At 34.7% G+C, this 12,070-nt stretch overlaps 1 protein-coding gene across 1 annotated transcript in view; it reads right to left on the bottom strand.

Annotated features, from left to right (window-relative positions):
• Positions 1 to 12,070, bottom strand: part of Snx3 (sorting nexin 3) — a 47,650-nt gene that overhangs the window by 2,606 nt on the left and 32,974 nt on the right. The window contains exon 2 of the mRNA XM_076859876.1: positions 5,065 to 5,160. Within this exon, the coding sequence (XP_076715991.1) occupies positions 5,065 to 5,160 (96 nt within the window). The remainder of the gene's footprint in view (positions 1 to 5,064; positions 5,161 to 12,070) is intronic.

Here is a 12,070-nt window from a genome sequence, read left to right as displayed (position 1 = left end):
ACAAAAGCAATAATCTTCAATTATTTGATTCTTAAATAAAAGATTATGCCTCTCAGACATTTCAGGAGAAGAAAATGCTTTAATGCAATGAAAACCACAGAATTCAAAATTGTCTCAAAAGAAATAAAATGTTATCTACATGTTCTTCCTGCAATATGGTAGATAAGAACTCTGAGGTTTCTTCAATATCTTATCATCCACTACTATTTGGTGCCATTTTTTCCATGTCTTAAAGCTAAAAACATGTCAACTTTCTCCCAAATCCTCTATTCTGGGGGCTGGAGTTGTGGTTCAGCGGTAGAGCGTTCACCTAGCATGTGTGAGGCACTGGCTTCATTCCTCAGCACCACATATAAATAAAATGAAGGTATTGTTTCCACCCACAACTAAATAAATATTTTAAAAAAATGGTTGGAAATGTAGCTCAGCGGTAGTGCACCTGACTAGCATGTAAAAGGCCCTGGGTTCGATCCCTTGCACTCTCTGCCCACATACAAAAAAGAGAGATAAATGGCTGATAAGTACATGAATAGGTGATCCAAGAGAATCGAAAATCAAAACCACAGTGAGAGACCACTTCATAAACAATAATAACAGAAATAAATAAGAGGGTATGGAGAGAAGTACAATGCTCAAATACTGCTGGTGGTAATGTGAAGTGTGCAACTGTATTGGGTCCAATAGTTCCAGTTACTTGGGAGGCTCAGGTGAGAGGATCATTTGATCCCAGGAGTTGAGAGGCCAGACTGAGCACAGTGAGAACCTGTCTCAAAAACAAAAAACACTGGTGGCAACTATTTCAGAAAACAACTTGGTAGTTCCTCAGAATTTTAAAAAGTTAACAGACCCACAACACAATCCTAGATATATACCCAAAAGAAATGAAAACATTCACAAACAAAAACTTGGGTATAAATTTTTCTCTCCCTTTCCTTCCCTCTCTCCCTTCCTTTCTTCATGGTGCTAGGGATCAAACCCAGGGTCTTATGTTTAGCAGGCAAGCACTCTACCACTGCACTACATCTCCAACCTATGCACAATTTTTTCTTAATACCAGGATTGATATTCAAGAAAAAGGCATGTAAAAAGCCCTGGGATTGGTATTCAGTGAAAGAGTGCTTATTTGTCTCATGAGCACAAAGTTCAAGTGTGAGCACGCTCCACAACAAATTGAATGGAATACATGAAGTGTATCTATATAATAGGATATTATTTAGTAATACAAAGAAATGAAGTACTGATACCTTGAAAACATGGAAAGTAAAAGAAGCCAGACATACGAGATGACATATATTGTGTTTCCATTTATATGACATGTTTGGAATAGGTTAAGCCCTTAGAGAAAATAGATTGATAACTGCTTAGGGCTGGGTGAGGAGGGGCTGGGGAAAAATTGGTAGGAACTAATTTTTTTTTAAATATTTTTTTTTAGTTGTCAATGAACCTTTATTTTATTTATTTATATCCTCTACCACTGAGTTACAACACTAGCCCAGAATTTCTTTTATAGGGTGAAAAAAATGTTCTAAAATGGAATAGTTATGTTGTTAAGTTGTACAACTCTGTGCATATACAAAAAAACCCCAGAATTGTACATTTTAAATTGGAAAATTGGGCTGGGTTTGGTGGCACATGCCTATAATCCCAGTAGTTTAGGAGGCTGAGCCAGGAGGATTGTGAGTTCAAAGCCAGCCTCAGCAACTTAGTGAGGCTGTCTAAAAAAAATTTTTTAAAAGGGCTGGAGATGTGGCTCTATGGTTAAGTGTCCCTGGGTTCAATCCCCAGTACCAAAAAAAAAAAAATGAATTGTATAGGATGTAAATCTTATTTCAATAAAGCTGTTGCTTTAAAAAAAAAAAAAAAAAAAAAGGTAAAACATACATTCAGCAAATGTTAAGCAAAGGCCAGAGCCTATCACAAACTACTTCTCCATGGTCATTAAAAATTTCTTCAATGGGAGGGGAGGGGAGAGGAGGGAGGAATGGAAGGACAGCAGAATAAAATAGACATTATTATTGCTGTGTGTATATATGTGACTGCATGACCAATGTGATTCTGTAACCTGTACACTTAGAAAAATGAGAAAATCATATCCCATCTGATTCAAATGTATGATATATCAAGATCATTGTACTGTCATGTGTAACTAATTAAAATTTTTAAAAAAACTGGAGGGAAAAAAAAATTTTCTTCAATACCCAGAATTGCCCCAACTTTGTTTTATACATCTATAATTTGTATGTAGTTGAGTTATACATTTTTATTTCGAAAGAGCCAGATGTTTCAACTCCATTTATCAAATTCCTTTCTGCAATGGTGGTTTATTTTACTTTTTTATATTGAAGATTGAAGCTAGGATCTGATGCATACTAAGCACATGTTCTACCATTGAGCTATAGTCCTAGCCCTCAAAGTTAATTTTGTTATGAACTAAAATCTCCTATTAAAACACGTCAGCTTTTAAATCCTACTAGAGCCTGCTAATCTGTACATCCAATTCTAAAGCAATAATATCCACTGAAAGTTTTTTATTTTTATTTTTTGGATGGCCTGAGGATCGAACTCAGGGTCTCATGAATAGTAAACAAGTGCTCTAGGGGCTGGGGATGTGGCTCAAGCGGTAGCGCGCTCGCCTGGCATGCGTGTGGCCCGGGTTCGATCCTCAGCACCACATACAAACAAAGATGTTGTGTCTGCCGAAAACTAAAAAAATAAATAAATGTTAAAAAATTCTCTCTCTCTCCCTCTCTCCCTCTCTCTCTCACACACACTCTCTCTTTAAAAAACAAACAAACAAACAAAAAACAAGTGCTCTATCGCTGAGATATTCCCAGCCTCTAAAGTTTTAAGCACCTTTTTTGAGGGTGGTGTTAGTTATTGAACTGAACCCAGGCCTCCCTCATGCTAGGCAAGTGCTCTATCACTGAGTTAAAAGCCCTAGTTCCTTAACTACTATTTCTTTAAGATATGCTCTTATGCCTGGTAAAATACTTTCTCAACAGATAAAGAAAAAGTGTGACTAATCTAATCTTGAGCATTCTGATCCTAAAGTTCATATATACAAACCTCCAAGTTTATAACAACTCCAACTGAGACTTCTATTTGGATTTTATGAATGTGTGTGTGCAACTTTTATATGTAAAAGTTAGGCGATATTACCTATTTTCAGGTCTCTAGTTTAACTTTTACAGCCTACTATCATCTATCATACTATATATCTTACTATTTTTTGTGCCTTCCCTTTACCAATATATTAATATTTGTGCATAATGCTCCTGTATCCAGTCATATTTATCTGGTTAAGGTTTTTTCTTTCACTTTTCTAGTTTATTAAGCTTAGAAAAACTGAATAACCTAGACTTAATCTACCTTGGCACTCCTAACACACTCACTTTACTGCATTCTAATCACAAAATTAACTCTTCATCATTTTAAGCATACCATGACCTTCCATGACTCCACGCCTCTAATGTCATTCTGAAGTAAGGTTGAAATGAAGGACATCAGAGTGGGCTTTGTTCCCTTGAATCCATTTTGCAGCCCAACTCACCTAAATTTTTCTTTTAAGCAGACAATTCTACAAGGTATATAATAAGTGTTTCTCAAACTGCAGGTAGTGGCCCATCAGTGGATCATGACCACCATTTAAAAAGCCAACCTCACAATGGTGATGGGGGATAGGGGGAGGGAAGCACAAAAGTTCAGTGGATTAGTTAAAGGGGAAGGAAGGGAAGGGAGCGGAGATGGGAATAGGAAACAGAGTAGAATGAATCGGACAGAACTTTCCTGTGTTTATATATGAATACAACACAAGTGAAACTCCACATCACCTCCAAGCACAAGAATAGGATCCCAATTAGAGTACGTCACACTCCATGTATATATAATGTGTCAAGATACATTCAACTGTCATGCATATCTAAAAAGAACAATTTTTTTTTAAAAAGGAAATTTTAAAAAGCCAACCTGAAGAACATCAGCATGTATCATGCAAAGATTATTGTTTTATGAAACTCTGACACATATGTATGCATGTATGTATGTGTGATGAAAAAAAAAATGTAGCCAAGTCTCCCAAAATTAAAAAATGTAGCCAGGTCCCCCAAAACTCCTGTGTTAATCCAGAAATATTCAGAAGTAAAATGAGTAGAATACAAGAGCTGCAATCTAATCGATTCATCCCTAGTTTGAATGTACTGAGTGGTAACTGTAGGCAGATGAGGCTTGGCTGGAAGAGGTAGGTCACTAAGGGGGTATTCTCCCTGTGGCCCTTTCCCTCTCCACTTCCCAGTGGCCATGACATGAGCAGTTTCCTATGGCATGCCCTTCTGCCATAATGTGCTAACCTCACCTTGGGTCCAAAAGCAATGGTTGACTCACCATGAACTAAATCTCTGAAATCATAAATCAAAATAAAATTTTCCCTCCTCTAAGTTGTTACTGTCAGACTTTGATCAGAGCAATACAAAGCTGACTAACACACCAGGTGCACAGGTACACACCTGTAATCCCAGCTACTCAGGAGGCTAAGGCAGGAGAATTCCAAGTTCAAGGTCAGTCTGGGACTCAGCAAAACCCTGTTTCAAAATTTAAAAAGGCGCAGGGGGAACTGGGGACCATTCGGTGGTAGAGTGCTTACCTAGCATGTACAAGGCCCTGGTTCAAGAACACTCAGTGTTGTGGGGGAAAAAAAATATTATTATTGATGAGTAGGATAAAATTGGAAATACTCTGACATGAGATGCACTGAGGAAGCAAAACTTTTGGAACAGAGAAGATGGAATAGAATAAGAGAAGGAAGAAAGTAATAGCAAGAAGGTTCTAAAAAGTGTTATTCAACTGTGAGTCAGCAAAGGTGTCAATTGGGCCACTAAAGTAGATAAGAAAAGAGTTCTGAGAAAAAGTTACAAGACTCTATTTCCCATGAAATAGCACAAGGTTGAAAGGATGAAACATTTGAAAATAAAAAATCATGTTTGCTTTTACTCATTTTAATTAAGATAATTTTCCTAAGAACATTATAACTTAAATATTTTGCAAAGGTGCATTACAGGTAATTTTTACCTTGCTCTCTCTCTCTAATTCACTTCGCAGCCATTCAAAGTCACTGTATCTTCTTCTAACAGTAGATTCCTTCAGCTTGAAAATAGGAAGATTTGTCTGAAACAAACAAACAAAAAATCACTTGTAAGTTGAAGCACATTAAGGAGACCTCAAAGCTGGGGGAGGGAAGCAATGCTTGTCAAATTGATAATATGACAAGCAGGGTTACCTTAAAATAAGAAAATGATTTATTAAAACATTTTAATTACGGCTGGGTGTGATGGCACATGCCTGAATCTCAAAAAGCTCAGGAGACTGAGGCAGGAGGACTGGAAGTTTGAGGTGAGCCTCAGCAATTTTGTGAAGCCCAAAGCAACTTAGTGAGACTTGTCTCAAAAAATAAAAAGGGTCAGGTTATGTGGCTCAGTGGTTAAGCACCACTGGGTTCATCCCTGGTACCAAAAAAACATTTGATTACAATGAAACTCTGCTAATTGTTTAAAAGTATATACTTTATATGAGAATATAACATTTAAAATGTACCTTTGCATGTATGCTTTTGGATATCATTCTGCTTGAGGGTTTTTTACATACATAAATATATTTTTTTCTATCATTTTGGTAAAAATGTTAATTGGGGGGTGGTGAAAAAAGGTTAGCTCTGGGTTAGGGATGTAGCTCAATGGCAGAGCACTTACCTAGCATGCTTGAGGCCCTGAGCTTAATCTCCAATACCAGCAAAGGGGAAAAAAAAAGGAAAACGGTGGGGGGAGGAGGCTGATTTGATTGTTACCTATCTTAGTAGATAGTTCTCATAAGAGGAATAACACCTTACAGACTTTTAAATGAAATACAAAGTATTCTGTTATTAGGACTAAATTAGATCTTGCATAATAGAAGAAATGAATAAGCATTATTTTAAAGTTTTATTTTAATTGACATACATGTATGAGGTACAAAGTGACATTTTAATACATGTATACATTGTAGGATGATCAAATCTACGAAATAAACATATCTATCACCTCAGATATTTATCATTTTTTGTTGTTGTGAGATCATGGTTAAATCCTCCATTTTAGGTATTCTGGAACATACTTTAATACTAATACCTCTTGTGCAACAGAACACCCGAATTTATTATTCCCATCCATCGATGACTATACTTGATGACCATCGTTTCCCATTTATTTGTCCACTTCCCCTATACACAACCTCTGGTGAAAACCATTCTGTTCTCTATTTCTCCCATTTGAAATACAAAGAATTATTCTTAATGGGTTTCTAAAAAATTCCAAAAAAAAAGAACAGGGAAAGTGCTGCAATGTCTCTCCTCTCTTACTACAAGTAGGAAGGAAAAAAATTTTTTTTTAAATAACTAAATAAAACAAATAGGAAATTAAGAGCTGGGAATGTAGCTCAGGGGTTAGCCTGATCAGACTAAAAAGTAGAGTTACACTATGTGGCAGACCAACCTCCTAGATTCAGGTTGTTCCTGGAAGAAAGCAAGTTTAAGAACTAAAAACATAATGCTCATGAGATTAGTTAAAATTAATAAATTTTTTGGAGACTATATTCTGTACAAGATTGCAAAAGTTACTTAGTTGTTGCCACTTCTGTCAACTTCTAAACTTAAAAGAAAAAATTCCTATATTTTTATTATATTCTTTTTTTAAAAAAAATGCAACCAAATCCAATAAAATATGGTTTCATGATTAAGGTCTATTAGAAGAAGCAGTAGGATACCACCACTTATTATCAAGAACAGATTTTTAAATGCTTATCACAAGGCTTGTAGAAAACAGAAATGATTTAACATAATAAATGCCATACTCTAACAAAAATGATATTTAATACTACGTATTCTCTCAGAATACATTCTGTCTTAAATTCAGTCTTTAAACTTAAAGAACTTTAAACCATTTTATAACTAAAAAGAAAAAAGTTCATTGCCAAATGAAGGAAAAACTGGCTTCTTACTTTGGATAGAGAGGGACATCAATATCTTGTAAAAATTCACTCCTAAGAAAAATCTACTCATTTGTTAAACTTGATGCCACTAGTAAATAGTTGTCATACAGCAAAAGAAAAGCTTTTTACTCAAGACCTTAAATCCATTTTGTAGTGGTGTCAATTTTTTCCAAAGTGTATTAACTTCTGTGTTGTACACCTTAGAGCCTGGAATCTTCTACGGATGTATAGGTTTCAAGCATGAAACCAAATCTCACAAGAGGTTTAAAAGCACTTGAATTTTCTTTCCCAGGTAACCACAACATTTGTTCATTGTATTAATGACTAAGAGGAAAATTGCATCTAACAAGACTCTCATTATACTAAAAGTCAAGCTTGTATTTAGAGATGCTGGCTTGCTATACAGAGAGGTATTCTCATTCCTCAGAGTAATAAAATTAGGTCCCCTGGAGAGCAGAATGATAATTCCCAAAAAAGAAAGCACTGGATTATTTCTCTCTAATTTCACCCATTGGCTTTTTAACCAAGTTCATACTTCCGCATTAAAATATTAAGTCTTTGTAAGTGTCTAAAGATAGAAAGGCCTTTACAGAGTTAAGTATTTTCTGCAGGTGAGATTTTACATTTTGAATTCCCTTCTCTCAAATTACTTTACAAAAGGGATTAACTGCTCTCTTTATTCAGTATGTTAAGATCAAGCTTGTGAAAAGAGTTCCCTAAGAATTTTCATACTTCTGGGTAAGGAAGTCTACAAAGTTAATCTCTGAAACAACATATCAAGCTTACAGGTACAATGTTGAGGGAAGAGTGCCAATTCGGCTCATTTTACCTTCCATTTTCCCTTTTGAACTTTTGACACAATCATGATTATATCTGATTCACTCTAATGGGGGAGGGGCTGCCTTTCTATGATTAGTAGTTGGCTAGATTGTACACTTTTAAAAAGAATCACAGTTAAAGAAAAATCATTTTGTTTTCTCAGTTGGTTATGATTTCTTTTGTGCTTTAGAGTTCTGATAAAGTCACATCAAGAAATTCTGGCTCAGTGGTAAAGAACTTTGCCTAGCATGCATGAGGCTCTGGGATTTGAACTCATCACTACCAAAAAAAAAAAAAAAGAAAGAAAGAAAAAGAAAAAAGAAATTCTTAATTATTTGTTTTTTACATTTAGAGTAATAAGTATGCCTATTAAACGTCTTCCTCATCATTATAAAGTCATTTCAACTTAGTTGATTAAAAAAAAACAAATGAAAAACTGCTCATTTTGTTTCAGTCTCTGAACAATCACCATTGTTTACAAATTCTTGTAGTTGGTCACTTTTAATTTTTTTTAATCCTTATAAAGTATATGAGTGTCAAAAAGAATATTTTTTTCCCCTGCAGTTTTGGGGAGGACTCAACTATTATTTACTGAGCATCTATAAAAAGGCAATAGTATAGATAAGGTGGGAGAACATTGTTTACAATAACTAATAAAAAATAGTGCTAGCCCTCATGAAGTTTATAACATACCAAGGAGGTGAGAAGATAAGCATATAAAAAGCTGAATTTACATGATTAAAAATACCAAGAGGCTGAGGGTATAGCTCAAGATAGAACACTTGCCTAACATGTGTGAAGCTAAAGCTCCCTGGCAAAAAAAAAAAAAATAATAATAATAATAATAACCCATTAACCACAAACAAAGTTGAAAGACAAAGTACAAATTATAAACAAATATTTACAACATTTAACAAAGAAACTTCATTAAAATGTAAAGAATAGGGCCAGGGTTGTGGCTCAGCAGTAGAGCGCTCGCCTAGCTATGCAAGGCCCTGGGTTTGATCCTTGGCACCACATAAAAATAAATAAAGGTATGGTGTCCAACTACAACTAAAAAATAAAATATTTTAAAAAAGTAAAGAATATAGAAAAAATAAATAAAGGTATGGTGTCCAACTATAACTAAAAAATAAATATTAAAAAATATGTAAAGAATATAGAAAAAATAAATAAAAGTATGGTGTCCAACTACAACTAAAAAATAAATATTAAAAAAATGTAAAGAATATAGAAACTAGTGAGATAAACACACCTAACAAAATAAGGAGAACACAGAAAAAAACCAATGGACAATAATGTTCAATTTCACTCACAAAAGTAGTACTAGTTAAAATGATAATAATCTATTTTTAAATTGTAATATCCAGTGTTTAGTGGGGAGGGTAAGAATAGAAATTCAGTGAATTAGACAAGGGGGAAGGAAGATAAGGGAGAAGGGATGGGAATAGTAAAGACAGAATCAATCAGACAGAACTTCCCCATGTTCATATAGGAATACAGGACAGTGACAATCCATATCAATCCATATCATGTACAACTGCAAGAATGTGATCCTAATTAGAGTAAGTAGTATTCATATCCCCCCCATACACACATACACACACACACACACACACACACACATAAATAAAATATGTCAAAACACACTCTACTGTCAAGTACATCTAAAAAGAGCAACAACAAACAAAAAAACCTGTTAATGGTAATAGAAACTGGTACAACTTTTTAAAGGACGGCATATTGATGAATCTACCACTCTTTTAAATGCACATATTTTAAAAAAATGTGTTCTAATTAGTTATACATGATAACAGAGTGTATTTTAATATATTATGTACAAATGAGTATAGTTTTTCATTCTTCTGATTATACATGATGTAGAATTACATTGGTCACGTAATCATATATGCACATAGGATAGTAATGTTCGATTCATTCTACTATCTTTCCTATTCCCATTACCTCTCTCCATTCCCTTCATTTTCCCTTTTCTAATCCAAAGCACTTCTATTCTCCTCCCCCATTCCCCCATCCCTGTTGTGAAATTAGTGTTGGCATATCAGAAGCATTTGGCCTTTTTTTGGGGGTGGGGGACTGGCTTATTTCACTTAGCATGATATTCTCCAGTCCCATCCATTTACTGACAAACTCCATAATTTTTTTTTTATGGCTGAGTAACATTCCACTGTGTATATATACCAGTTTCTTTTTCTTTTTTTTGATAACTTAGGTCACTTTATTTTCTAATATGCCCAGCTGAAGGTTATCCATTTTATTGATCTTATCAAAGAACCAGCTTTTGGTTTTCACTGATTTTATGTGTATCTATATACACTCATATACACATATAAAATTATATGTAATATAAAATATAACAGTATTATAACATATATTTTGTAGTATTGTATCATGTATAATATATTTTATAATATATTATGTATAATATGCCATTGAATTCCACTCTTTATAACTTCCTTTTTTCTCTGTGAGTTTGTTTCTTTCTTTTTTATTGGTCATTTTTATTCTTTTATTTATTTATTTTCAGTTTTATTGATTTTATTTTTTTAAAATACACGACAGCGGAATGCACTACAGTTCTTATTACACATGTAGAGTACGATTTTTTATATCTTTGTATACAGAGTATGTTCACCCAATTCATGCTTTAATACATGTACTTTTTTTTGGCATTACAATTCTTACTACACATATATACCACAATTTTTCATATCTGTTTCTAATAAAGTACGCTGACACCCAATTTGAGTCTTCATACGTGTACTTTGGATAATGATGTCCATCACATTCCACTGCCCTTGCTAATCCCCTGCCCTTCCCTTTTCCTCCCACCCCTCTTCCCTAACTAGTATTCATCTAATCCTCCCATGATCCCCCTCCCTACCCCACTATGAGTCAGCCTCCTTATATCAGAGAAAACATTTGGTATTTGTTTTTTTGGGGACTGGCTAACTTCACTTAGCATTATCTTCTCCAACTCCATCCATTTACCTGCAAATGCCATGATTTTATTCTCTTTTAATGCTGAGTAAAATTCCATTGTGTATATATACCACTTTTTTTTAATCCATTCATCCACTGAAGGGCCTCTAGGTTGGCTCCACAGTTCAGCTATTGTGAATTGTGCTGCTATAAACATTGATGTGGCTGTGTCCCTGTAGTATGCTGTTTTAAAGTCCTTTGGGTATAGACCAAGGAGAGGAATAGCTGGGTCAAATCATTCCCAATTTTTCAAGAACTCTCCATTCTGCTTTCCATATTTGCTGCAACAATTTGCAGTCCCACCAGCAGTGTATGAGTGTACCTTTTTCCCCACATCCTCTCCATATACCAGTTTCTTTATCTGTTCATCTGTTGACAGGCACCTAGGTTAATTCCAATAGTTTAACTATTATGAATTAAGCTTCAATAAAGATTGATGTGGCTGAATCACTGTAGTATGCTGATTTTAAGTCCTTTCTGTATAAATCAAGGAGTGGGATAACTGGGTCAGATGGTGGTTCCATTCCACGTTCTGAGGAATTTCCATACTGCTTTCCATAGTGGTTATACCAATCTGCAGTCACACCAACAATGTATGAGTGTACCTTTCCCCCCACATCCTTGCCAACATTTACTGTTGTTTGTATTCTTGATAATTGCCATTCTGACGAATAAAATCTCAGTGTAGTTTAAATTTGCATTTCTCTAACTGCTAAAAATGTTGAGCATTTTTTCATATATTTGTTGAATGATCGTAATTCTTTGTGAAGTGTCTGTTCAGTTCATAAGTCCATTTATTGATTGGGTTATTTGTGGGGTTTTTTTTGGTATTAAGTTTTTTGAGTTCTTTATATATACTGCAGATTAATACTATATTTGTGGTGCAGGTGGTAAAGATTTCCTCCCATTCTGTAGGCTCTTCGTATTATTGTTTCCTTTAAATGCACATATCTTTTGAGCCAACAATTTCACTAGAAATTAATCCTACAAATATTTCCACATATACAAAAAGAGGGCTGGGTTTGTGGCTCAGTGGTAGAGGGCTTGCCTACTACGTGTAATTCACTGGGTTGGATCCCCAGCACCACATTAAAAAAAAAAAAACTAAACTAAAAGATAGTGCACAGAAATTTACATTAGTGCCATTTCTATAATTTTGAAAAGCTGGGCATAAATCTCAGTGGTAGAATATCTGCCTCCTAGCATGTGCGAGTTCCTAGTTTGATCCCTAGTG

The sequence above is a fragment of the Callospermophilus lateralis genome, chromosome 6 (genome assembly GCF_048772815.1).
Source record: "Callospermophilus lateralis isolate mCalLat2 chromosome 6, mCalLat2.hap1, whole genome shotgun sequence".
NCBI lineage: Eukaryota > Metazoa > Chordata > Mammalia > Rodentia > Sciuridae > Callospermophilus > Callospermophilus lateralis.
The sequence above is the reverse complement of the archived record's forward strand: the minus strand, read 5'-3'. Positions and strand labels throughout refer to the sequence as shown.